This window comes from Oncorhynchus tshawytscha, linkage group LG07 (genome assembly GCF_018296145.1).
Source record: "Oncorhynchus tshawytscha isolate Ot180627B linkage group LG07, Otsh_v2.0, whole genome shotgun sequence".
NCBI lineage: Eukaryota > Metazoa > Chordata > Actinopteri > Salmoniformes > Salmonidae > Oncorhynchus > Oncorhynchus tshawytscha.
In genome coordinates, this window is record NC_056435.1 from 28,702,079 (window position 1) to 28,729,072 (window position 26,994).

The 26,994-nt window shown below is 44.3% G+C and overlaps 1 protein-coding gene across 2 annotated transcripts in view; it reads right to left on the reverse strand.

The window, feature by feature from the left end:
• Positions 1-6,438: 6,438 nt before the first annotated feature.
• trim62.1 (tripartite motif containing 62, tandem duplicate 1) overlaps positions 6,439-26,994 on the reverse strand; it is a 42,460-nt gene continuing 21,904 nt past the window's right edge. Inside the window, exons 3-6 of one of the 2 annotated variants that reach the window (XM_024426748.2) lie at positions 16,831-16,926; positions 10,499-10,824; positions 9,189-9,304; positions 6,439-7,128 (exon numbers count right to left, since the gene is read on the reverse strand). In XM_024426748.2, the coding sequence (XP_024282516.1) occupies positions 6,575-7,128; positions 9,189-9,304; positions 10,499-10,824; positions 16,831-16,926 (1,092 nt within the window). In that variant the 3' untranslated portion in view covers positions 6,439-6,574. The remainder of the gene's footprint in view (positions 7,129-9,188; positions 9,305-10,498; positions 10,825-16,830; positions 16,927-26,994) is intronic. The other variant, XM_024426749.2, reaches the window with a different exon arrangement.

Below are 26,994 nucleotides of genomic sequence, written 5' to 3' on the forward strand. Positions count from 1 at the left end.
TAAATACTGTAGAGGAGAAGTACTGAGATCTGAGCCTGGGGTGACTGATTGACGGTTGTTAACTGCTCTGCTGCCAGGTCCACAGCTCCTCTGTAATAATGATGCAACTGGACTCAATCAGCCCTGAATTAGCACGTACAATGGAACATGAGGTAATGTCACGCTACAAGCATAACCTTTCCTCCAACAACGGCACAGACATCAAACCGCTGCTTCTCGCTTCCGATGTTCACTTTATACAATGGTTTCATTAAAAAAAATGAGAATGAGTGGGCTGGCCTTTTTTAGAAGGAATTCTCCAATCTCCAGGCATCCTCACAGACAGCAGACAGAGACACAGTGAGTGAGGGATCAGCCCTGCATACAGCACAATAAGGCCATGCCCTGCAGTGAGGTTGTCTTGTGTTCAGACAGTGTGATCCATCACAGGGTTACTCTCAGCTTTGTATTAATCTAGTTGAGAAATGCTTCAGCATGAGAAGGGGAGGAACAAAGGGAGTACATCCTCTCTGGCTTGTCAGAGGCGCTTTCACAGGGCTGGGATTTGGCACAACTCAGCTGAAATATGCACCTTCACACAGAATGTACACCAGCAAGCACTGCCTCATCCCATTCGGTACAATTCTGATAGATTCTAGCTGCTCTAGTAATGAGTTCTGTTAAACATGGTCTGAGAAAGCATTTCACTTGCATTTTGTCAAAGGACTGAGCCCCAACAAATCCATTAGTACTACATGTTAATGTACTAGTATGTTAAATCAGTGTTTCTAAAAGAAAGTCAAACAAGCATGTTGGTTTTTTGCCACTCTTTAATTGTACATTAAAACATTTCTCAGGAACCACGGGCAACAAGCACACCAGTGTGGGTTCGCACAATGATGGTTGCACAGCCACCAAAATCCCGACACAATCATTAAAAGTGGTATTATAAATCATCACCACCACCAATACCAGTTACCCACCACCACCCCACAATCATCATCTTTCTACTTCTTATCCATATCACCGGACAGCAGTCTTGCTTTTATTAGACCCCACAGGGATCTGCATCATACTGCACATAGTCATCAGAACACACCAACAACGCATCCAACAAAGCAGGGCACTGCCCCAGTTCTTTAAAATGGACAACACAGACAAGACACACACAGACACAAGGATGCAAGAGCAGGGATATAGGGGGATCTTTTATCACTGCACCTCACAGACAAGAGGCCAGAACATACAGTGCCTTCAGAAAAGTATTCACACCCCTTGACTTTTTCCCAAATGTTACAGCGCCTGAATTTAAAAATGTATTAAATTGAGACGTTTTTGTGTCACTGGCCTACCCACAATATCCCAAAATATCAAAGTGAAATTATGTTTTGAGACATTTCTCCAAATTAATAACAACTGAAAAGCTGAAATGTCTTGAGTCAATAAGTATTCAACCGCTTTGTTATGGTAAGCCTAAATAAATTCAGGAATAGAAATTGGCTTAACAAGTCACAGTCACGGTGTGCAATAATAGTGTTTTTTTTTTATGACTACCTCATCTCTGTAACCCACACATTCAATTATCTGTAAGGTCCTTCAGTCGAGCAGTGAATTTGACAGTTTCACCCATAAAGACCAGGGAGGTTTTCCATTGCCTCTAAAAGAATAGCTCGCACCCATTGTTAGATGGGTAAAAAAAAAGAATAAAAAGCAGACACTGAATATCCCTTTAAGCATGGTGAAGTTATTAATTCACTTTGGATGGTGTATCAAAACACCCAGTCACTACAAAGATACAGGCGTCCTTCCTAACTCTGCTGCCAGAGAGGAAAACAATTACAGAGTGTAATGGCCGTGGATAGGAGAAAACTGAGGATGGATAAACAACAATTACTTCACAATACTAACATAATTGACTGAGTGAAAAGAGGGAAGTCTGTAAAGAATAAAAAAATATTGAAAAACTAGCTTCCTGTTTGCAACAAGGCACTAAAGTAATACTGCAAAAAATGTGGTAAAGCAATAACATTTTTGCAATGAATACAGGCTGTATCATATCCGGTCGTGATTTGGTCGTCCAGGGTAGGCCGTAATTTTAAATAGGTGGTGGCTGCCTCATGTTATGGGTATGCTTGTAATCGTTAAGGACTGAGGAGGTTTTCAGGATAAAAAAATTAATGGAATGGAGCCAAGTACAGGCAAAATCCTTGAGGAAAACCTGTCTCAATCTGCTTTCCACCAGACACTGGGCGATTACTTCACATTTCAGCAGGGCAATAACTTAAAACACAAGGCCAAATGGAGTTGCTTACCAAGAAGACAGTGAATGTGCCGAGTTACAGTTTTGACTTCTACATGAAAATCTATGTCAAGACCTGCAAATGATTGTCTAGCAATGATCAACAACCAATTTGACAGAGCATGAATACTTTTTAAAATAATAAAATGGGAAAATGTTGCACAATCTAGGGGTGGAAAGCTCTTATGGACTTACAGCCAAAGGTGCTTCTACATACAGTTGAAGTCAGAAGTTTACATAAACGATTTTTAATGACTCTAACCTAAGTGTATCAACCACTCCACAAATTTCTTGTTAACAAACTATAGTTTTGGAAAGTCGGTTAGGACATCTAATTTGTGCATGACAAGTAATTTTTCCAACAATTGTTTACAGACAGATTATTTCACTGTATCACAATTCCAGTGGGTCAGAAGTTTACATACACTGAGTTGACTGCCTTTAAAACAGATTGGAAAATTCCAGAAAATGATGTCATGGCTTTAGAAGCTTCTGACCACTCAGGCATCATACCGCTCAGGAAGGAGACGCATTCTGTCTCCTAGAGATGAACGTACTTTGGTGCAAAAAGTGCAAATCAATCCCAGAACAACAGCAAAGGACATTGTGAAGGTGCTGGAGGAAACAGGTACAAAAGTATCTATATTCACAGTAAAACGAGTCCTATACCTGAAAGGCCACTCAGCAAGGAAAAAGTCACTGCTCCAAAACTGCCATAAAAAGCCAGACTATGGTTTGCAATGCACATGGGGACAAAGATCGTACTTTTTGAATAAATGTCCTCTGGTCTGATGAAACAAAAATAACTGTTTGGCCATAATGACCACAGTTATGTTTGGAGGAAAAAGGGGGAGGCTTGCAAACTGAAGAACACCATCCCGACCGTGAAGCACGGGGGCATCAGCATCATGTTGTGGGGGGTGCTTTGCTGTAGGTGGGACTGGTGCAATTCACAAAATAGATGGCATCATGAGGCAGGAAAATTACATGGATATATTGAAGCAACATCTCAAGACATCAGTCACGTAGTTAAAGCTTGGTCGCAAATGGACATTGACCCCAAGCATACTTCCAAAGTTGTGGCAAAATAGCTTAAGGATAACAAAGTCAAGGTATTGGAGTGGCCAACAAAGTCCTGACCTCAATCCTATAGAACATTAGTGGGCAGAACTGAAAAAGCATGTACGAGCAAGGAGGCCTACAAACCTGACTCAGTTACACCAGCTCTGTCAGGAGGAATGGGCCAAAATTCACCCAACTTATTGTGGGAAGCTTGTGGAAGGCTACCTGAAACATTTGACCCAAGTTAAACAATTTAAAGGCAATGCTAACAAATACTAATTGAGTGAAGTAAACTTCTGACCCACTGGGAATGTGAATAAATAAAAGCAGAAATAAATAATTCTCTACTATTATTCTGACATTTCACATTCTTGAAATAAGTGGTGATCCTAACTGACCTAAGACAGGGACTTTTTACTAGGATTGAATGTCAGGAATTGTGAAAAACTGAGTTTAAAAGGTATTTGGCAAAGGAGTATGTAAACTTCCGACTTCAACTGTAGTCGACTCAGGTGTAAATATTTACGTAAATGAGATCTGTATTTCATTTTCATTACATTTGCAAACATTTCTAAAAACATGTTCACTTTGTCATTATGGAGTATTGTGTGTAGATCGCGAGGGAAAACTTTAAAAAATGTCAATTCAGACTAACAATGTGGAATATGTCAATGGGCATGAATACTTTCTGAAGAAACTGCATATATCCCAGCAACATGAGCACACACTAACATACAGACAGCCCGCCCCCTGGCTCTAGGCTCTCTCAATGCTGGACTTGGTTAAGAGACAAGAGCTCTCATCTTAAACCAGGAAATAACAAGAGTTCTTGGTGCATATGGGGCAGAGAAGCCAACACATACCTGGGCCTCAGAGAATATATATTGGTGTGTTATGTTTACACTGCAACAGCCTTATGGAACTAAATGTAACATTGCCAACAGTCCAGACCAAGGCAGTATAATAATGTACTGTAATATCGCTTTCTTTGGCCATTTTCATATCCTTAATGTTATTAAACTACACGGAACAAAAATATATGAAATTGTTGCATTTGGTGTACAAAGAGAGAATGATTAAAGACCTTCCAGAGCTCATTAATTCCAGCGTCATGGTGCTCGAGTTGTCAGTGGTCTCTGCCCCATAGGCTAACTGTAATTGAGCAGATGTCAAGATTCATTTATTCTGATTAACCTCTCACACCTATGATGTCAACGTCGAAGGATGGAGGAGGCAGGGAGATGGAATCCACAGGTTTGTGTGTCAATGACGTTTGATCTAAGTTCCAATGGAGGTTTCAGAAAACAGCATGGCTCTTCTACTGCAGCAACAAAAGTTGTTAATGATATTATTGATGCCACGGGGCGAGAAACGGCTCCGTCTCCATTTTCATCGAGCTGTCAAAAAGGCATTCGACGGCGTTGATCATGACGCGTTGCAAAGACTTGGATAGGATCACCTGATCGGGCAGTCTCATGATTCAAAGGTTAACTATCAGATAGAACTCAGTGTGTTCAGTTTGATGTTATGTCATCAATTGTCCTAACTAAGCTGTCAGCTGAAGTTGATTTTAAATGACAAGACAAACGTTATGGTTTTCACAAATAAAAACATCACCTCTTCCACGTATAGTCAGAGTAGCAACTTACAAGTACTTGGGTTTCTAGATAGATGAGTGTCTCACTTTCAAAACCCCACATCGAATGTCTTGGGCTCAAGTTGGGTTTTTCTTTTGAGGTCAGGAAGAGGCTATTTTCGTGGCTGTAATCAATGATGGCGATTTTTTGTACATGTACGCTTCTATAACTACATTGTCCAGCAGACAAATTAGGAGGAGGTGTGCCAGTTCACTGCCCCTTTCACTTGGAACGAGCTTGAAAAAGGTCCTGAAATGACAGGAGCTCATCCCTTTAAATGACATTAAAACTACATTAAACACTATGATGGGAAATTAGGTGAGGGGGGGTTGCGGTCAATGTTTTGACCCCTAGTTGCACCACACTTTTTTTCCCCAACTGTAGTGCTTTGTGTTTTATTTTGGAAATGTGTCTGCAACTTTGTGTACTGCTATTTTGGCCAGATCGCTCTTGCAAAAGAGAATGTTCATCTCAAAACAAGACTAACCTGCTAAAAATAAAAGTACAAACAAATATGTAACATAGGTACATGCCAGGTAGAGTAGAGCTCTCATGCTGGAGTGGAAGAACTCAACAGAAACCACCCGGTGGGGGGGGAAGAGAGGTCCCCACTCGCACAGCAAAACACATTTTCATGCCACACACACACACACACACAAAACCTCTCCAGGCACCCCCAACGAGACAGAGAGGTGTAGGGAAACGAGGGAAGGGTGAGGACAGCAAACACCACAACAGTGACCACGCACAGAGTGACCATCACTAGAGCACACAGACCACGAGGCTGCCGTTGTCAAATGACGAGTATCAGCCACGTCCAGGACTTGGACTGACTTGACAGTGTCGACTGTAGAAAACTGGACGTGTGTCCTGAGGGAAAGGAATCAAGAGATGCGACATCATTTCCATCAGTAAAGTGTACAGGTTCACCGGGGAGGACATGGAACAGCACTCACTGCCACACCGATAGGCTTTCACTCACAACTGCGATCTGTGCCAAAGAAAAAAGGAGCAGGGCGTCGTCAGAAATATTCCGCAAACAAGCCTAAAAGAAAGGTGGCCCCCAGTTTCAAAATGTCTGGCTGCTGAGAGAGACAGACCGAGCAGCCGTCTGTCAGTCAGTCTGGAGCCTTGGAAGGAGAGCAGAGCCCGTGGGCCTGTTCAAGGTGGGCCTCAGTCACAGCACAGAGATCCCACTACGAAACCACGGTGCGATGACGTCATCTATGCAGACAGAGTAAAGCCCAGAGGGGCTTGGGGGAGTGGAGGGTCTCTCTCTCCTTCCACCCCTGTAGAAGCTAACCGGGGCTCCAGTTGAAACCATGATGCTGCAGCAATGTCCACATAGTCCCTCCCTGGTGAGATCAGTGAGGAGCCACACCGACAGGCAAGACAAAAACAGAGACCCGGAAAAGAACACCAGAATGAAATAAATTTACATTTCATAGTCAAACACCCTGTCCCCTGCCCCCTCTCTCATCATTTAAAAAAACGAGCCGTCTTTAGGATCTTAGTTACGTCATCATCGTTGGTATCCTATCCTCAGGGAGGGTTGAGGTGAGCGAGCCGATCTGTAGAGTGACCCTGTGTGTGGCTCTTATAGACGCACGGTGTTGATTCTCAGCGGCTGGACGTTCTTGCCATTGGCGTGGCTCTGCCCGGGGCTGAAGTAGGGGCAGAGCTTGGCCGGGAAAGTCTTCTCCCTGTAGGTGTACAGCCAGGACATGTCGTCAGCATTGTAGAACACCAGCAGGCCCTTGGGGTAGTCCAGGTACACGCCCACCTTCTCCAGCTTGCTCTTGACGTTGAGGCGGGTCCAGGGCTCGGTGCAAGCGCTGTACTGGTTGCCGTCGTGCATGACGACGCAGTAGAAGCCGCGGCTGGGCTGGATCTGGATGCTGCCCTTGCGGCTGACCGTCTCGTTGGCCACGCCGATCATCCACTGGGTCTTCTCTGACACCATCACCTCCCAGTAGTGCACCCCGGAGCCGAAGCCCTCTGCCCCCAGCACAGACACCTCCACGTCGAAGCGCCGCGGGGAGTCCTGCAGGGGCTGGGGGTGCAGGTTACCATAGGCTACGATGGTGCAGTCATCTGATAGGATGAGTCTCTGGTGTGCTGTGATGGGGTCTAAGGTCAAAGCTGCTGGCACTACGGAGAGAGAGAGAGAGAGAGAATGAAGACAGTTCAAAAACACACCAGAGACGACCTGACAGGGCAAGCCCAGATAAAGCCAGTTAGACAGGATACAGATAAGGGCATATTCTTCCCTACTGTTTACCAATATGAGAAACATAAATATGTTATGAGGACGCTCCCTCCCTCAGACGGACACTAGCTCCAGAACGGCGGTGTCATTCGTTGCACTCCATTTGTCACCATCGCCGCTGTACTGTCTGACTTTTATGCTGAGGCAGTGAAAACGTCCTGGCATCCCGTTTCAGCCAGTCACTGAACTGGAGAGGGGATCTGAAGGAAAGTGCATACAAATTGATTTTCTAAATGTTATCTTTAAAAGTGATTCATCAGGCATCTGGGAGAGGACCAAGGACATTCTGTTTGGAGGGAGGAGCTGAGTCACTGGCACAGTCTCTGTCTACAGTGGTCAGTCAGTGTCTGTGCCTGGTGTTTCTGCTTTACCAATCAAATGAGCCGGTGCTGCTGAAGGTCCCTATCAGGAGGAGAATAAGGGACTGTCATGGTGTTGGAATTTGGGATGACTGATGAGTAGCCTAATAATCCACTCTTGTAATACACCCTATTGCCCAGCATCTACTGTAATCATATTTAAGGAAATGAAGACCTCATGAAGAGTATTTACATGAGCCATGTTTGGGACTGTTGGTTCATAACCTTCGACTTTATGCTACAAAAGGGAAACCGCTTATGGAGTAAGCATTCAAAATGACCTCGGCCTCCACTACACATCAATACTGTACAACGTCATGCAAAGCTATGGAAATGGAGCTGGGAGGCGCATGTCTCCACAGCTCTGTGTTGGCTTGGCAGGGCTGGAGGCAGCTAGCTACATGTCGTTCTGTGGGTTAACTGTGGGTTAGGGAGGGAGTGTGGTTGTTGCACTGGGTTCAGTCTCTTTTTTTTCTGGTTCTATGGAAAAATGAGCTGGGAGAACAATAGCAGCTTGTTCTCCTCACTCACTCCCATACATAGAGCTGGTTTAAAACAGAACAGAGAAAGGAATTTGCCAAATCTCCCCCCTTGATCTTCAGTGTTTATATCACACAGTACAAAAACAGGTGGCCTTGCCACTAGCCAGCAGGCAGGACAAGGTTTTCCCCTACGCAACAGCGTCGCCAGGCAGTGTGTGTGTTTCAATCAATTCATGAAAATGCCATAATCTCTGTTGCACACACACACACAACAAACACAAGCGTTCATACACTCAAGTCATGCACACGTATGCCATTTTCTAGTTGGTAACATTTTCTAGTTGGTAACACTGGGTTTGAGAGAAGAGGAGAGGTAGACTACTATTATTCCTCTAAACTATCATCTGCAGAGAGAGCGAGAGGGATGATGGAAGAAAAGGGTTTGTTGTTGTCACCGTGGCAGCCAGTGTTGATGGATCTGAACCAATTGTTCCATTTGGCAAGCAGTCAAGGGAGGCCAAGAAACCACTCGGCCTTCTCTCCAGCTTCAGAAGGCCAAAATGAGAGAATTGACAGAGAATTGAGTGCATCGTTTTAAATAACCTTCTGTGAGAGTGAGCGATGGCTGTGGGCTCAGGGAGAACAGGAAGAGGGAGAAGAAAGATCTTCATCAGCTTTCCTGACAGCGAAGGGCATCTCAGCCCTCCAGCCACCATTGTCTCACAGAACTCACAAACATCCCAGATATTTGAACGCGGGATTAACTCACACTGTGGGAGTCTTTTCCAAGGTTTCCAAGGCATCAATCAGAGCCCAATTTAAAGCCAAATCTATGCTACATTTTTACATGCGTGTCATTTAGCAGACGCTCTTATCCAGAGCGACTTACAGGAGCAATTAGGGTTAGATACCTCGCTTAAGAGCACCCTTTGGAGTAAAAAATCCAGGGTGGAGACAATGATTTGTAACATAACTGAATGATGTGCTGAGGTACTTGGGCTGGGGTACTTGGGTGCATCGAACAATTCACAAGACACTCCTGGTGAAGCGAATGCTGTTACACAGTTGAATAATGTGAGGGTTAACGTAGACGGTGCATACCTGGTGAAATATCCTGAAAGAGAGACTTCCATATTGTGTACTGCAGGGGCCCCATGTACTTGGAGGTCGGGAAATCTTCATATGTTAGATTGGTCTCATGTATCTTTCCTTTTATCCTGTAGGTGGAGAAGAACGATCAATGTCAACTATCACGCTACTTTCACATCTCTTTGCTCTCTCTGAGAGACATCTCTAGTCATTGCTCTATTTTCGCTGTTCGTTGTTGATAAAAGTATCTGTCAGATTCTGGATGCCCACGTAATATTCTACAGCAGTGTAGATTGATGAGTGATGGAGGGGGGGGGGGCTGAAACGCTATTACAGTATCCACCCCCACATTAGTCATTCTCATTCCTCCCACATGCATCCTTGAACCCCCCCTCTCAACCCTGCCTGGGAACCATTGGGCTGCACAGCTGTACACCGACAAGCCTGAGAAACATTGAAACAAAAAGTGATGCAAAGCTAACAATTCACCTGCTGTGAGTCTGTGAGAGTTACCCTGAGGAGAAAACACAACCTTGTCAAGTCTTTTCTCACATTTTCCAAGGGTTTCTGCCAGTACTACACTTCCTGGAATCGTTGTGACTTCATGAGGCAAACCTGTATATCAGTTCATTCTTCACTCATTCCTGTCAATGCCCTCTGGACCGTTTGTTAGAAAGTAGTATTTTTTTTGCATTTCTTTTTTGTACTTTTTACCCCTTTTCTCCCCAATTTTCGTGATATCTAATTGGTAGTTACAGTCTTGTCCCATCGCTGCAACTTCCGTACGGACTCGGGAGAGGCGAAGGTGGAGAGCCACGCGTCCTCCGAAACATGACCCTGCAAAGCCGCACTGGTTCTTGACACAACACTCGCTTTAACCCGGAAGCCAGCCGCACCAATGTGTCAGATGCACCCAGGCCCGCCACAAGGAGTCGCTAGAGCGCAATGGGACAAGGACATCCCATCCGGCTAAACTCTCCCCTAACCCGGACGACGCTGGGTCAATTGTGTGCCGTCATGGGTCTCCCGGTCGTGGTCGGCTACAATTAGAAAGCATTCTGACGCAACAACTTCCTCAGTCCACCTTATCAACCCCTTCTAAGATCTTAAATACTCTAACTCAATCACTGAGCACCCTCTTTCCCCGATTTAAAATATTGAGTCTGGTATATCAATGAGTTGCTTAACTCTGCACTTTCTCTCCAAGCTATCACTATCGGTATCCTGACGATGAGCAGAATGGGTTACATTCATTACATTCAGGGGATGGTCTTATGTCGGGAGGGGAGTATAACATAACCTCAGACAGCGTGCCATCTTACAAAAGTTTAGGACTGTGGCTTTTTGGAAGAAGAGCTGATCCAAGGTCAGTCAGACAGTAAGCAGAGCACCTCTCGGAGGTGAGGGCCACGCCCTCCAGGAAGTCGTGGCGTCCCGTCTCGTTGAGGCGCTCCTGCAGGATGCCGATGCCCTCCTTGACGTCACGCAGCTGCTGGCTGAAGCGCTGGATCTTGTGCTCGATGTCGGAGAGCGTGCGCGCCGTGTCCGTCTCCAGCTCCTCCAGCATGGCCTTCTGGCGCTCTCGCAGGAACCGCTGCAGGCGTTCAAATGCCTCGCCGATGGTCGCACGCAGGCCCTTGGCCGACGACTGGAATGAGAGCGAGAGAGGGATAAGAGAGAGATGAGAGGTTGGTTATTTAGGATTAATGTGCAGGTTGTGCTCCAAGCATTAAACACACCAATAACAAAATGTATTCTGCCTCTGTCACTCTTAGCTGGATGAAAGTCAGCCACCCCAGGGCTTAAAAACCTTTTATCACCTAGCCTAACGATTATGTAAATGTGAACTCATTAATTGAAAAAAAATCTGGCTACCAGTCAAAGGCAGGGCTTCTAAGGACATAAAATCCCCCTCTGCTGTTATAGATCATCCAACACTGATTAACTCAATACAAAATGTACTATCATAAGAACAGCCTATGCAGATCGCATTAGGAGTTAAATAGGGCAAAGCTCAGTTTAAGGTTGGGACAGTGGAAGTGTGCTGTTTTAATGGTGACACTGCTTGTGAGATGGAGAGCATTTTTTTAAGAGGCTGATGCTGTGGGGTCGACTGGGGACAGACTAGCTTTGTGTTCAAGGCAACATTTACAAGGCCTGCGAATAGTCAGATAAACAGATGCTATTATAGAAAGAGCAGGGCTGTTGATAAGGTGGAAAGGAGCAGAAGCTGAGGAGAGAGTTTGGTTAATTTATTTATAGTGTAGCGGAAATGAATCACCTCCAATGCTAACAGCAGTAGCGGACTAGACAAAACAAAGAGGATCTATACGCTCAGTCCAGTAACAACTGGAGAGGGAGCAGCTTCTCACTCAGGGCTTCTGTCCGTCTCTACAGAGGAAACATCTTTGCGAACATTCTAAGCTCTGTTGACGTTAGGGTTACAAAGCTCCCGGTAATTTACCAAAGTTACCGGCATCTTCAGTCATTTTGGGAATTAAATGAAAATCTACCGTTTTTTTTCTTCTTCCCCTTCACATTATACAACACACAACACAGGATCACATTACAAATACTAGCCAATATAGTATTCATTTTGTTATATCTGTGTCCATATTGTCCATGAGTGTCTATTAGATAGGCTATTTTCTCTTGAACCATCTGGTCTAATTAATGAAAAAACATTTAATCAACAATGGCATTTTTAAAAATTACCTCTGCAACTCATCCAACTATGGACTTTTTTCACAACTGTCACCAGTTTGACATATTAATTTTACTAAGTGTGTAAAAAAAAGAAGGAATAAAAATACATATTTCATGCTGAAACACTCATATTTCAGTCCGTTACTAATAATATTCTGTGCTATGTATTATGTCATGTGGACCCCAGGAAGAGAAGCTGGCGCTTTTGCAGCGGCTGATGAGCATCCGAATAAACACCAAGTATTAAACACCATTGGTATTCACTAAGTTGATGGTTTATAGGTGGATAATGTTTTGCAGTTGTTATTCAAAATGTACTATAAAATCTTATTGAATTATTTCATACATTTTACGTGTAATACAGCCACACAGAGGGCAAGAGATACAGTGCCTTGCGAAAGTATTCGGCCCCCTTGAACTTTGCGACCTTTTGCCACATTTCAGGCTTCAAACATAAAGATATAAAACTGTATTTTTTTGTGAAGAATCAACAACAAGTGGGACACAATCATGAAGTGGAACGACATTTATTGGATATTTCAAACTTTTTAAACAAATCAAAAACTGAAAAATTGGGCGTGCAAAATTATTCAGCCCCCTTAAGTTAATACTTTGTAGCGCCACCTTTTGCTGCGATTACAGCTGTAAGTCGCTTGGGGTATGTCTCTATCAGTTTTGCACATCGAGAGACTGAAATGCAGTGCCAAATGTGATGTTGGATGGAGAGCATTTGTGAACAGCAGTTTTCAGTTCTTTCCACAGATTCTCGATTGGATTCAGGTCTGGACTTTGACTTGGCCATTCTAACACCTGGATATGTTTATTTTTGAACCATTCCATTGTAGATTTTGCTTTATGTTTTGGATCAGTGTCTTGTTGGAAGACAAATCTCCGTCCCAGTCTCAGGTCTTTTGCAGACTCCATCAGGTTGTTTTCTTCCAGAATGGTCCTGTATTTGGCTCCATCCATCTTCCCATCAATTGTAACCATCTTCCCTGTCCCTGCTGAAGAAAAGCAGGCCCAAACCATGATGCTGCCACCACCATGTTTGACAGAGGGGATGGTGTGTTCAGGGTGATGAGCTGTGTTGCTTTTACGCCAAACATAACATTTTGCATTGTTGCCAAAAAGTTCAATTTTGGTTTCATCTGACCAGAGCACCTTCTTCCACATGTTTGGTGTGTCTCCCAGGTGGCTTGTGGCAAACTTTAAACGACACTTTTTATGGATATCTTTAAGAAATGGCTTTCTTCTTGCCACTTCCATAAAGGCCAGATTTGTGCAATATACAACTGATTGTTGTCCTATGGACAGAGTCTCCATCTCAGCTGTAGATCTCTGCAGTTCATCCAGAGTGATCATGGGCCTCTTGGCTGCATCTCTGATCAGTCTTCTCCTTGTATGAGCTGAAAGTTTAGAGGGACGGCCAGGTCTTGGTAGATTTGCAGTGGTCTGATACTCCTTCCATTTCAATATTATCGCTTGCACAGTGCTCCTTGGGATGTTTAAAGCTTGGGAAATCTTTTTGTATCCAAATCCGGCTTTAAACTTCTTCACAACAGTATCTCGGACCTGCCTGGTGTGTTCCTTGTTCTTCATGATGCTCTCTGCGCTTTTAACGGACCTCTGAGACTATCACAGTGCAGGTGCATTTATACGGAGACTTGATTACACACAGGTGGATTGTATTTATCATCATTAGTCATTTAGGTCAACATTGGATCATTTAGAGATCCTCACTGAACTTCTGGAGAGAGTTTGCTGCACTGAAAGTAAAGGGGCTGAATAATTTTGCACGCCCAATTTTTCAGTTTTTGATTTGTTAAAAAAGTTTGAAATATCCAATAAATGTTGTTCCACTTCATGATTGTGCCCCACTTTTTGTTGATTCTTCACAAAAAAATAGTTTTATATCTTTATGTTTGAAGCCTGAAATGTGGCAAAAGGTCACAAAGTTCAAGGGGGCCGAATACTTTCGCAAGGCACTGTAAATACAGACACCTGTGATAATCTGAAGTACCAAAAAAGGCCACTAGATGTCTTGTGATAAATTACATGAAATCCTTGAGACACCAAAGTTCTGGTAGTTTACTGATAAACCAGTTCTAGAAGTCTCTGGGTCGTTCCACAAAAAGAGTGCCTTTTGTGTCCCTTTGATATTTTAAGTAGAAATTGTAAACCAATGTGGAATATAACCTGTTATATTAAATGAAGTGCCTTTTAATATAGACAAACTATTTTCTGGCAATCCGATCAATTGAACATATGCGGTGGGACTTAATGAATATGTCGTCGGTTCGGTTGTCATCTGAGACATCCAATTGACGAAAAGCCGCATTTAACAAAATATGAAAATTCCCACAAGTGGTGTTTCCACCAAACTGACTTGTTGCTTGTTAAATAGTAAACGTGCCTATTCTGGGTCGTTCGCTCTAGCCAACAGCTCGCAGATAGGCTAGTCTACATGATGAGATTATTATGGTTAAATGTATTTTAATTTGTCAAAACGGCAGTCAAGCATCAATCACATCACCAGAATAAGACCCTTGATATTTATTGGAAAGGAGCATCAAGATCACTGGGCACTTTCACCATCCTGTGAAGTTCATCATAACTTATTTCATCTGTAGCCTAATAAACTGCATGTTTCTCTGAGTCGTAGTGGGAGGACCACACACACCATATCATTGCGACTCCCAAGTTGACTTAGATATGATGGTTATTATATCAATATTTGCTCACAAAAAAAAGGTATTTCCACCACCATCTCTCACATAATACATTTTTACAGACACAAAAAGATCCCGATGTCGAACGATCAAATTCTGTCGACATTTATAAAATTGTACCGAAACGTACGGTTTCCATCACAGCTGTAGTGATTAAAAAATATATATGGTATGACTATACTCACATAAAAACAGTGGCTGGAAATGTGGTAAATGTAAAGCCCTAGTTATTTTATTGCTTTGTCAAATACAATATTTAAAGTGACTAGTGATTCATCTTATCACATGAAATATCTGTCCCTCATTTTAAGTTCAATCTTGTTACGTGAGCTGAACTCTTGTTTTAATATGGTAAAACAATTCCTTTTTTTTTTACTCAAAAGAAACATTGAATAGTCAACATAGTGTAAAAGCAGGTGAGCTGATTCTACTCTTTTTGGCCATTTTCTGGTGTTTTGTGGTGGAAAACTGAGTGGGTCGAGCACAACACGTCAACCCTGTTACCAACAGGTAGACAGGCTAGAAATGTTTTAACAAGTTAATTATAAATATATATTGTTTTAAAGTTTGCATTCAATTGCCCCGCTCTGTTGCACACAACAAGCTTCCATTCCCCCTGTCACAAAAGGATTTATGACTGATTTAAGATGAAATCGTCAACCCTGTTACAGTCAACCCTGCTACAGTCAACCCTGCTACAGTCAACCCTGTTACAGTCAACCCTGTTACAGTCAACCCTGTTACAGTCAACCCTGTTACAGTCAACCCTGTTACAGTCAACCAGAGTACGGAAGAATAGGGGCAGTAGCATTATAATCTGGGTTTTTTTACTACTGCCTGCGATCAATCAATCAATCAGTCAATCTCCCTCCAGCAGCATGCCTGTTCCAGTAGGAACCTGGAAGCAGGCAGATATTATCTCTGCGCTGCTGGGAGCTCTCAGCCTATTAAGATCATTTATCTCCAGTACAGATGGGATGTGTTAAGGCTGGCTGCTTTCCTCCACCTGGTGACAGAGAGAGGAGGACAGTCCTGATGAGGCCTGTGCCAGGTCCCAGCAGGGTGTTATGGCTGTGGCAGGGGGAATATTTAAAGCCCATATTAAGCCTACAGGGAGAGGAGGCTGGGTCTCAGAGCAGCAGCATGTGCTTATCAGGCAAACCCCCACGGGGCCTGGGAATCAGACAACATCTGCTCTTCAGACGGGGGAGGGGACATCCCTAAACACATGGGCCCAGGGCTGGAACTAAACTAGAGCACCAGAACCAATATAAACCAATTAAGTGACAAACAGCAGTATTAGTGGACGTTTAAGTGTCACACCCAAAACAACAGTAATGGCAGCCTCACAAAGCTCAAAGTTTCCGTTTCAGCACCATGTTGCCGGTGAGAGAGGGGCAGAGAGGATTATGGGTGTTTGAGGGTTTGATCCTACTAATCAATTTTCCTTTTGGTGTCGGTGTGAGGTCAAGCACGAAAACCAAGAGAACAACAGAGCAATTCATTGTCATAAACCTAAATGCATCTGTGAGGCAAAGAGATCAATTTATGGCCCTCTTCCAGGCAACGCACGTCACCTCGGACAAATGGATGCAAACCTAATGAGATGGGCTGATTTATAATGGAGACCTGCAGCTGGCACTCAGTTGGGAGTTGATGGCAGTGGAAGCAGGCAGGTTTGTCTCTCTGGAACAGAGCCAGGGTAAAGTAAAGTCTTGCACTGCAGAACTCAAGCAGACAGGATAGAACAGGAAGACAGGAGGGAGTTGGCTTGGCTGGCATGCCAGTGGACAGCCAGCATGTAAACAGCAGAAAGAACGATGGATCCCAAATGACAAATACCGCTGACGGCACAAACCCCATCTGTCAGAGCGCCCTCCCTCTCTGACCGATACAGCTCAAAGACGCTTAAGGGGGAGAGCTGAGCCAGAATGAAAAGAAGAGGAGAAGCGGTTGTATCGACTGGATGCGCTGGCTCCGCTGGTTAAAACAAGTTGTTGAGATTAAAGAGATGCTTAATGAACCAATTTGCTGTTTGGAGTCTCACTCTCAGCTGTGGGAGAGACTGAGGTAGAGAGAGACAGGACACACTGGTGCTTTACCTTGGTCTCATATAGGTCAAAAGGCTCTCTATACTGTAAGTGACTTTGGTCTAAGTGAATTTGTGTGCTTGGTGTGTGTTACCTCGGTCTCACGGAGTAGAGAAGTGTGTCTGTTACCTTGGTCTCAGTGAGTTGTCTCTGCAGTAGCTGCAAGGCCTCGGTGTGTCCCTTCTCACTGTCCTGCAGAGTGGCCAGCTGCTCCTTCATCTCCCTCTGCAACACAACAACAACAAATTAGCAACCACTGACTAGAGAAACACACATACAGCATTGTTCCTAGTTACTAATGAGGTGAATTACAGATTTACTGGAGCACAAATTTCATCAAGTTCCTCTGTTGGATCAAATTGGTGCATAACATTAGATGAAGTCCGTTGATTTGATGTTGACCAATTGTCCTGCAGCAGCATAGGGCACCATTCCTTTGCTACCACTTGCTATTGGGAAAAACGTCAAACTCTTAAGTTCAACTCAAGGTTCTCGTAAGACATCTACATCTGTTTCAGCCTCAGTGGGAGGTTCAGGTATCGCAGACACCTCCTCCTCCTAACGGCCTAAAAGCCTTTTATGACTTATTGATTAAGGAAGGCTGTATTATGATAACCTTCTGCGGTCCTGGGGGGGCTGAGTCTGAGGAAAGGAGGTTGTCTCCAGACAGGGTTCTGTCAGACAGAAAGTGGGTCGTCTCCTCCAGGGCACTCCCTCCATGGCAGAACCAGGCCGTCTCTCTTTCTCCCTCTAATCCACCTCTAAGTTTCCTCAGGCAGAAAGAGGACACCAGGCAGTGGAGCTGGAACTGCTGTCACCAACAGGTCCTCTGAGCCCAGCCCACCACAGACACACAGTGAACAGAGTCCATTTATCAGACAGAGGCAGATCCTCATCGGACTGATGATGCTTAGGGCCAGGAGAGGAGCAGGACTTCAGGTGCAGGGCTTGAGAATGTGTTCAATGTCATGCTGCCTGTGAAGGTCATAGTTAATCTCTCCTGCAGTGCCAATAGTCCAGAGGGATAACAGAAGTCTAAAACGGGATTGACAGTAAAAGGACAGACTGGTTCATTACAACAGCTGTTATTTATTTGCTTCTGCGGAAAATACTCTGAGGAATATCAATGCAGTGTTGGAAAATTGCTTCCTGTTGACTATATCGAGTCAAATAGCCAAGCCAACAACACTCTTCAAATTCAGTTCTCTGCTCTTTGGCACAGAAACAGGCCAGGCAGCCGCTGCATGTAATTTGGTTTACGATGTGTTGACATAACAAGCCCATGTCCTTAATAAGCTACAAAATAAATGTGAAAACAGTGTAGTTTCTATACAGTTTTGAACAGAGCCTAATCAAGGACCTGAACTAAGGAAAACGATCTCCCAGTGCTGTGAACAGAGCCTCCTAGACAGGATGTGGCTGTACATTTTAATGTTAAGAGAACTGCAGCAGGATCAGCAGGTTCCATTTTTCTCAGGGCCAGCTCCAGCAGGTTCCATTTCTCTCAGGGCCAGCTCCAGCCTGCAGTAGGATCAGCAGGTTCCATTTCTCTCAGGGCCAGCTCCAGCCTGCAGTAGGATCAGCAGGTTCCATGTCTCTCAGGGCTAGCTCCAGCAGGTCAGAGGGCGCACTCCTCTCCCAGGCTGAGGACCAATCCTGAGAGAGAAGGAGTGATGTTTATACAGGCCTCTCCACTTCCAGGGCCCTCGTTCTGTTGTCTGACAAGTTGGCTTTAATCCAGTGTAATTGGCATTGAACTTGTTCTGTGAAGTTGTAAGCCGATCAGTGTATAGGCCTATAGCATTGAAAAACTCAGAATCATCTTGATCCAAGATACTAACAGAGAGAGAGGCAACACTGTCTGATGCCGTTTGTAATCCAGTCTGTCGGTCTCCTCTATGGCAATAACCCCCCCGTCCATCCATCTCAGCAGGAGGACCAAACGTGACATTACCCCCCGGATGCCGAATGGCAGGGAACATGGCCGCGGCTGGCTGGCAGGCCAATTATTAAAACACATTTCCTAAACACACACTGGGGCTTTATACATTTTCCCAAACATTCCTAACTGTAGGCCTTATTAAATACAGCAGAGCTTTGCTCAGGAGCTAAATAGGGTTATTGGCTTCCAACGGGCTCCCTGTACTGACGAAGACCAGGGAAAAAAACTGCCCCAGTCCTAGCATGAATAATGAGCTGCTCACAATGTCCTCTGGACACACACACACACACACACACACACTACTTAGGATTTCATTGGATTCACAAAAGTAAAGCCAAGAAACTTCCACTAAAGTTGTGAAAGCCCACACAGAGGTAAACAGCATTGTGATTTAGGTCTAGTGAGCTTAAATTAAGACATGCATAGATTTAACTGCAACAGGTTGTTCTGTACAGAATCATATCCACGTCTCTTTGACCTGCTAATCGTTACATATCCACAACCCAGCTCTTTCAGGCAGCAGACGTGGCTCTGAGCTGAGCAGAACGCACACTGTGACCAGTACAGGCGTCTACTTGAAGGGACCGGTTGTGTAAATCAGTGTGAACAGGAACACAAACCTGCCATCTCTGCTCACAGACACACACCTATATTTACAGCCCTAGAATAGGTGAGTCACAGGGGCGAGGAGAAACTATGAGTCATGGGCCATCAGTGCAGATCTTCTGGGAAGGAGAGAGAGAACTTCTTGGCTGCTTTCGCGTGATGGAGGGTTTACACACAGGAGGAGAGCAAGTAGTGATGGGGAACTCAACTGATACAGTTACATACACTATATATACACAAAAGTATGTGGACACCCCTTCAAATTAGTAGATTCAGCTGGTTCAGCCACACCCGTTGCTGACAAGTGTATAAAATCAAGCACACAGCCATGCGATCTCCATAGACAAACACTAGAAGTAGAATGGTCTTACTGAAGAGCTCAATGACTTTCAACGTGGCACCGTCATTGGATGGCACCTTTCCAAATGAAGTCAGTGTCAAATTTCTGCCCTGCTAGAGCTGCTCCGGTCAACTGTAAGTGCTGTTATTGTGATGTAGAAATGTCTAGGAGCAACAGTGGCTCAGCCGCGAAGTGCTAGGCCTCACAAGCTCACAGAATGGGTCCGCCAAGTGCTGAAGTGTGTAAAAATCATCTGTCCTTGGTTGCAACACACACTACCGAGTCCCAAACTGCCTCTGGAAGCAACTTCAGCATCATGAAATGGGTTTCCATGACCAAGAAGCCGCACACAAGCCTAAGATCACCATGCACAAAGCCAAGTGTCGGCTGGAGTGGTGTAAAGCTCACCTCCATTGAACTCTGGAGTGATGAATCACACTTCACCATCTGACGGTCAAATCTGGGTTTGGCAGATGCCAGGAGAATGCTACCTGCCCCAATGCATAGTGCCAACTGTAAAGTTTGGTGGATGAGGAATAATGGTCTGGGGCTGTTTTTCATAGTTTGGGCTAGGCCCCTTGGTTTTAGTGAAGGGAAATCTTAATGCTATAGCATACAATGACATTCTAGATGATTCTGTGCTTCCAACTTTGTGACATCAGTTTGGGAAAGACCCTTTCCTGTTTCAGCATGACAATGTCCCCGTGCACAAAGCGAGGTCCATACAGAAATGGTTTGTCGAGATCGGTGTGTCAGAACTTGACTGGCCTGCACAGAGTCCTGACCTCAACCCCATCCAACACCTTTGGGATGAATTGGAACGCTGACTGCGAGCCAGGCCTAATATCCCAACATCAGTGCCCGACCTCACTAATGCTCATGGCTGAATGGAAGCAAGTCCCTGCAGCAATAATCCAAGGTCTAGTGGAAAGCCTTCCCAGAAGAGTGGAGGCTGTTATTGCAGCAAAGGGGGGACCAACTCCATATTAATGCTCATGATTTTGGAATGAGATGTCCACGTACATTTGGTCATGCAGTGTATCAGGATATTATTTTTGACGATATATGGCAATATTTTTTGCACTAGTCCTTGTCCCTGCACCAAAACTCTAGTATTTTTCCTTTATGGCTTGTTCTCCATCTCCTTTTTAAAATGTTGAGACCATTTGTTCCAAGCACTTTTCAAAACTTGTTTTCTCATGGCTCTTGTCCCTCTGCAGCATACATGGTGAGCAATATGTATGGAAGACTGAATGGCAATATATAGAAATCACAATACATATCGTATCGGGCACCTGAGTATCGTGATAATATCGTATTGTGAGGTCCCTGGCAATTCCCAGCCCCAACAGCAAGTGTGTCAGACTGAAAAGTATTGATTTCTACACCCAGGGAGGGGATTAAGGAATCAATAACCTATATAGGAAATGGAACAGAGTGAATCTGGTGTCTCACACACCTTTGGACATGTTGCCACAATCCAAGTGACATAGCAATGTACATTTTTGTGCACTGGTTTTAGGATAACAACCCTGACTTGACGCCATGTGCAGAGGCTCAAGATTGATTGTTTCAACTGTCGTTTTGATCAGTTTAGGTCGTAAGACGCAGGTAGTTTGAGTCAGTTGTTGGGAAAAGAGGCTGTTTATCATTGACACGGCTGTCTGCACCGTCTGGCAACTCTCTGCTGAAACAACATGTCATCCTGTTCTACCACCCAGATCTATTCTTCAGCCCTCTGCCAACAAGACAGGTCCCACCACCCCCCGCCTTGCCCTTCCATATTCCTGCCAGGGTCCCGCTCTGTGATCATTAATTAACATACAGCTCTACAAGGCTATTTGCATGAATTAAGGAGAGGCAGCGCCATGAGATTTCAATTTATAATATGTACTGTACATTAACTTTTCAATTGCCACTAACTAGCCAGTAAGCTATAGAGTACTACAGTAGGAGTCATGATGCCAATAAAACCTAGCGGTCAAACAGGTTAATGGTTCCAATCGTTTTTCTCACCATAAGAGATTTTTAGAAACACTTCAAATATGGGCTGCGTTTCGTGTAGGCTTACCCTGGGGTGTGACGTTCTGATAACCGTGTAAATCGCTCCAGGACAAAGGAGACTTTAATTCTCGTCAATGGAACCCCGTAACAGCATTCCTGGAAGCCTCACTCACTAATATCTATAAAACTCTGCTGCCCTTAACACTGCCGCCCTGCCACCATGTTATGTTCCCATAACGTTATGCGTCCCTTCATTAACAGGAGTCCGTTTCTGAGGGAGGGACCTCTTGGTGGTGTTTCTTGTAGTTGGAGATGGGCTAGATGTGGAGCAGGCTGGGAGCATTCATCATTTACATGACTTGCCCTACATTCTAACCACTGGAGAATGCCAACATCGCCACCTTCTCTCTTTTCCTTTGAACTCTCCGTAGCCACACAATTTTCAAGGAGCTAGACCCACTTTGGTCTAATTGGACAAGGTGTGTGTACGCGCGCGATGTTGTTCAGCAAGCTAAATTGTGTTGGCTCCATTGCCGTTAGTGGGCATATGATTCTGTAGCGAGAGCTGGGCAGTGAGCCGGTCACAGCAGCCACTAAATGACTCCTCAGACAGGTCAGCCAAACCGGTTCTCTCGCCAATCTCCCATCTGACTGCTAGAAATGATCAGACCACTGGGTCCTCCATCTCCTCTGAGGGGAGAGTCAGATACGGAGGAGGAGGAAGGGCCATGTCTGTCTCTGTGTGTGATACTGTCGCCATCGCTGTCTGTGCATCTCAGCCTGGCCTAGTCACAGTCATACACAATGACAGACAGGGCTGTCTGTCTATCAAAGCCAGTAGGTTACATGGGGTGGATGTTGCCTGCAGCCCCAGTTTGCCCAGTCAGCTGGCTGCTGTAGCCTGGATGCTGCTGCTGTGCTGTTTAGACTGCAGGGACTTCCCTGGAGAGGCTGTGAGTGGAAAATGAGGGGCTGCGATTTTAGGCGCAGCTTGAGCACATTTGGATGTTCCCAAAAAACACTGTGGTCTGACACAGTATGTTGGTGAGTGTTTTTGATTAGATTTTCACTGACTGCTTACCCCAGAGGCAGAGTGAGTGTATTGGCAGCAACCAGACAATTGGCAACCAGACTGTTGGCAATGTTTGGCGTGGGGGCAGGCAGTTCCATACTCTTTTATGGAGGCCCAACTTTTGACTGACCTCAGATTTACCATTTTTAATAGCTACTTACAAATCATGAATAAAAACATTCTTCATATATTTTTATGATTTGTCCCATTCTCTTGCACTGTAGCTAGCCCGCCTTAATCATTTCTAAGAATAATGAGTTAGGAATGAAGAAATCCAGAAAGTATTTCCCTCCCTTATACGTCATGGAAATAGCTCTCTGCCAGAACATATTCATGGGTTTGACTGATTGTGAAACTGATAGTCTGTAATGGTCTCCTCCTCACATCTTCAGTCAGCTACTCTGTCAGGGACTTGAGGGTGTCTTTTCTCTATCATTCTATTGGGAGCAGAGGAAAGGTCATGCTCTGTGAAGGCATGGCAACCCCAGCCTGCTAGCTAGCTTGTCGGGTGGCTCTTGCGTCATTGGTCCCATGTTGTCTGGGCCAAATCAGCTGACTAGAATGGGCCTGGTGTGTAGAGTCTTCACTTACCCGGAAGCACTGTACACCAAAACTTTAGGAACTTTTTCGATACTAGGACCTGATAACCGGTTCGGTAGTAGAATGTGTGTTACTTTCAGTACTTATGTAAAATGTGTCTCACGTCGTCTACTAATTGAGAGAGGCTCAAGTCCGTCTATCAGCGCAGCCGATGTACCCTTACAGCGCGAGAGTACCGTGCCTGCTCCACTTCCACAGTGCAAGTTCTAGCCTGTCCCACTGCACACCACTAGTGCCACGAGAGATTCTGGGTTTGAGTCCAGGGTCTGTCGCAGCCGGCTGCGTCCAGGAGACCCATGGGGCGGCGCACAATCGGCCCAGCTTCGTCTGGGTTAGGGGAGGGTTTGAGGGTTTGGCCGGCAGGGTTGTCCTTGTCCCTCCACGCACTAGCGACTCTTGTGGCAGGCCGGGCGCAGTGCACGCCTGCACAGTCGCCAGGCGTGCGGTGTTTCCTCTGGCACATTGGTGCGGCTGGCTTCCGGGTTAAGTGGGCATTGTGTCGTGAAGCAGTGCGGCTTGGTTGGGTTGCGTTTCGGAGGAAGCACGGCTCTCGACCTTCGCCTCTCACGAGTCTGTACGGCAGTTGCAGCGATGAGACAAGACTGTAACTACCAATTGGATACCACGAAATTGGGGAAGAAAAGGGGTAAAAAAATACATATATATATATTTTTTTTTTACCAAAGTCCAGGTGAGTATATAATTGTTTCAATAATGCATACATGAAAAAAAATCTACAATTCCAAATGTGATGCTGTTGAACTCAAAATATCTGTCTGGATCAAGCGGCATTCTGACGCCGCCCCCCGGTATCGTGATGGTGTGGAGTGTCGTGATACTAAACCTGTTATCAGTATCGAGGTCAAAATGGTATGTTGACAACACTACTACATACCGTGTCTGGGAACGAATGTTCTGTACAGCAGCAGACAAGACGCCACCGATTATTTACAACTGACCACTGCTGTGTAATTCCGTGACCAGCCCCTTTACCCATATCCACATTTTTTTACACATTAAAAAAAAATCTTTATAAATCCATGCTTCATCAAGATATGTGACTGCCACTAAATGAAATGAACATTTTGATGGGAGACTGTTAGAGGAGTGTAAATGCTATTTTTGGACTGGATCATATTGTTGTATTGTAGTGCGTTTTAAATCAAATCAAAGTTTGTCACGTGCGCCGAATACAACAGGTGAAATGCTTACTTATAGGCTCTAACCAATAGTGCAAAAAAGGTTTTAGGTGAACAATAGGTAGGTAAAGAAATAAAACAGTAAAAAGACAGGCTATATACAGTAGCGAGGCTACATACAGACACCGGTTAGTAGGGCTGAATGAGGTAGTATGTACATGTACAGTCGTGGCCAAAAGCTTCGAGGAGGACACAAATATTAATTTTCACAAAGTCTGCTACCTCAGTTTGTGTGATGGTAATTTGCATATACTCCAGAATGTTCTGAAAAGTGACCAGATGAATTGCAATTAATTGCAAAGTCCCTCTTTGCCATGCAAATGAACTGAATCCTCAAAAACATTTCCACTGCATCTCAGCCCTGCCACAAAAGGACCAGCTGACATAATTTCAGTGATTCTCTCATTAACACAGGTGTGAGTGTTGACGAGGACAAGGCTGAAGATCACGCTGTCATGCTGATTGAGTTCGAACAACAGACAAAAAGCTTCAAAAGGAGGGTGGTGCTTGGAATCATTGTTCTTCCTTTGTTAACCATGGGTACCTGCAAGGAAAGACGTGCCATCATCATTGCTTTGCACAAAGAGGGCTTCATAGGCAAGGATATTGCTGCCAGTAAGATTGCACCTAAATCAACCATTTATCAGATCATCAACAACTTCAAGGAGAGCGGTTCAATTGTGGTGAAGAAGGCTTCAGGGGGTCCACGAAAGTCCAGCAAGCTCCAGGACCGTCTCCTAAAGTTGATTCAGCTGCAGGATCGGGTAACCATCAGTAAAAAGCTCAGGAATGTCGGCAGGCAGGTGTGAGTGCATCTGCACGCACAGTGAGGCGATGACTTTTGGAGGATGGCCTGGTGTCAAGAAGGGCAGCAAAAAAGCCACTTCTCTCCAGGAAAAAACATCAGGGACAGACTGATATTCTGCAAAAGGTACAGGGATCGGACTGCTGAGGACTGGGGTGAAGTCATTTTCTCTGATGAATCCCTTTGATTGGTTGGGGGCATCCGGAAAAAAGCTTGTCCGGAGAAGACAAGGTGAGCGCTACCATCAGTCCTGTGTCATGTCAACAGTAAAGCATCCTGAGACCATTCATGTGTGGGGTTGCTTCTCAGCCAAGGGAGTGGGCTCACTCACAATTTTTCCTAAGAACACAGCCATGGATAAAGAATTAGAGGTCGACCGATTATGATTTTTCAACGCCGATACCGATTGGAGGACTAAAAAAGCCAGTGCCAATTAATCTGCCATTATTTTTTTTGTAATAATGACAATTACAACAATACTGAATTAACACTTATTTTAACTTAAAACCTCTTGCTCCTACTTGAGACGCAGACGTCCCAACTAGAGCTCTGGAAATGCAAATGCGCTACGCTAAACGCTAATAGTATTAGTTAAAACGCAAACGTTCATTAAAATACACATGCTTGGTATTGAATTAAAGCTACACTCGTTGTGAATCCAGGCACCAAGTCAGATTTTTAAAATGCTTTTCGGCGAAAGCATGAGAAGCTATTATCTGATAGCATGTAACACCCCAAAAGACCCGTAGGGGATGTAAACAAAATAATTAGCATAGTCGGCGCTACACAAACCGCACAATAAAATATAAGACATTCATTACCTTTGGCCATCTTCTTTGTTGGCACTCCTTGATGTCCCATAATCAATACTGGGTCTTTTTTTCGATTAAATCGGTCCATATATAGCCTAGATATCGATCTATGAAGACTGTGTGATAAACGGAAAAAAATAGCGTTTCATAACGTAACGTCATTTTTTAAAAGTTAAAAAGTCGACGATAAACTTTCACAAAACACTTCGAAATACTTTTCTAATGCAACTTTAGGTATTAGTACACGTTAATAAGCGATAAAAAACATCAGGAGGCGATGTAAATTCGATAGGTGGTCGTCTGGAAAAAATGTCCGGAAAAAACTCAGCCAATACATCAAGTTGGAGGTCGGAGGGAATTGGTTCCCTTGGGTCGGTTCTACCAAGAATCAAATCCGAAGCAAATGAGAAGACTCTATACATCCTGTGGAAGCTGTAGGTACTGCAACCTCGGCCTCATTTAATACGGTTCACCTTTAACAATGGGTTGAAGTGGCGCATGGATATTTTTTTCCACTTTCAGTGATCAGATTTTCCTGCGCTTTTCGATGAAACAGACATTCTGTTATAGTCACAGCCGTGATTTAACCAGTTTTAGAAACGTGAGAGTGTTTTCTATACACACATACTAATCATATGCATATACTATATTCCTGGCATGAGTAGCAGGACGCCAAAATGTTGCGCGATTTTTAACAGAATGTTTGAAAATGTTGGGGGTAGGCTTAAGAGGTTTTAATATAAAACATAAATAAAATCAATTTAGCCTCAAATAAATAATGAAACATGTTCAATTTGGTTTAAATAATGCAAAAAGTGTTGGAGAAGAAAGTAATATGTGCCATGTAAAAAAAGCTAATGTTTAAGTTCCTTGCTCAGAACATGAGAACATATGAAAGTTGGTGGTTCCTTTT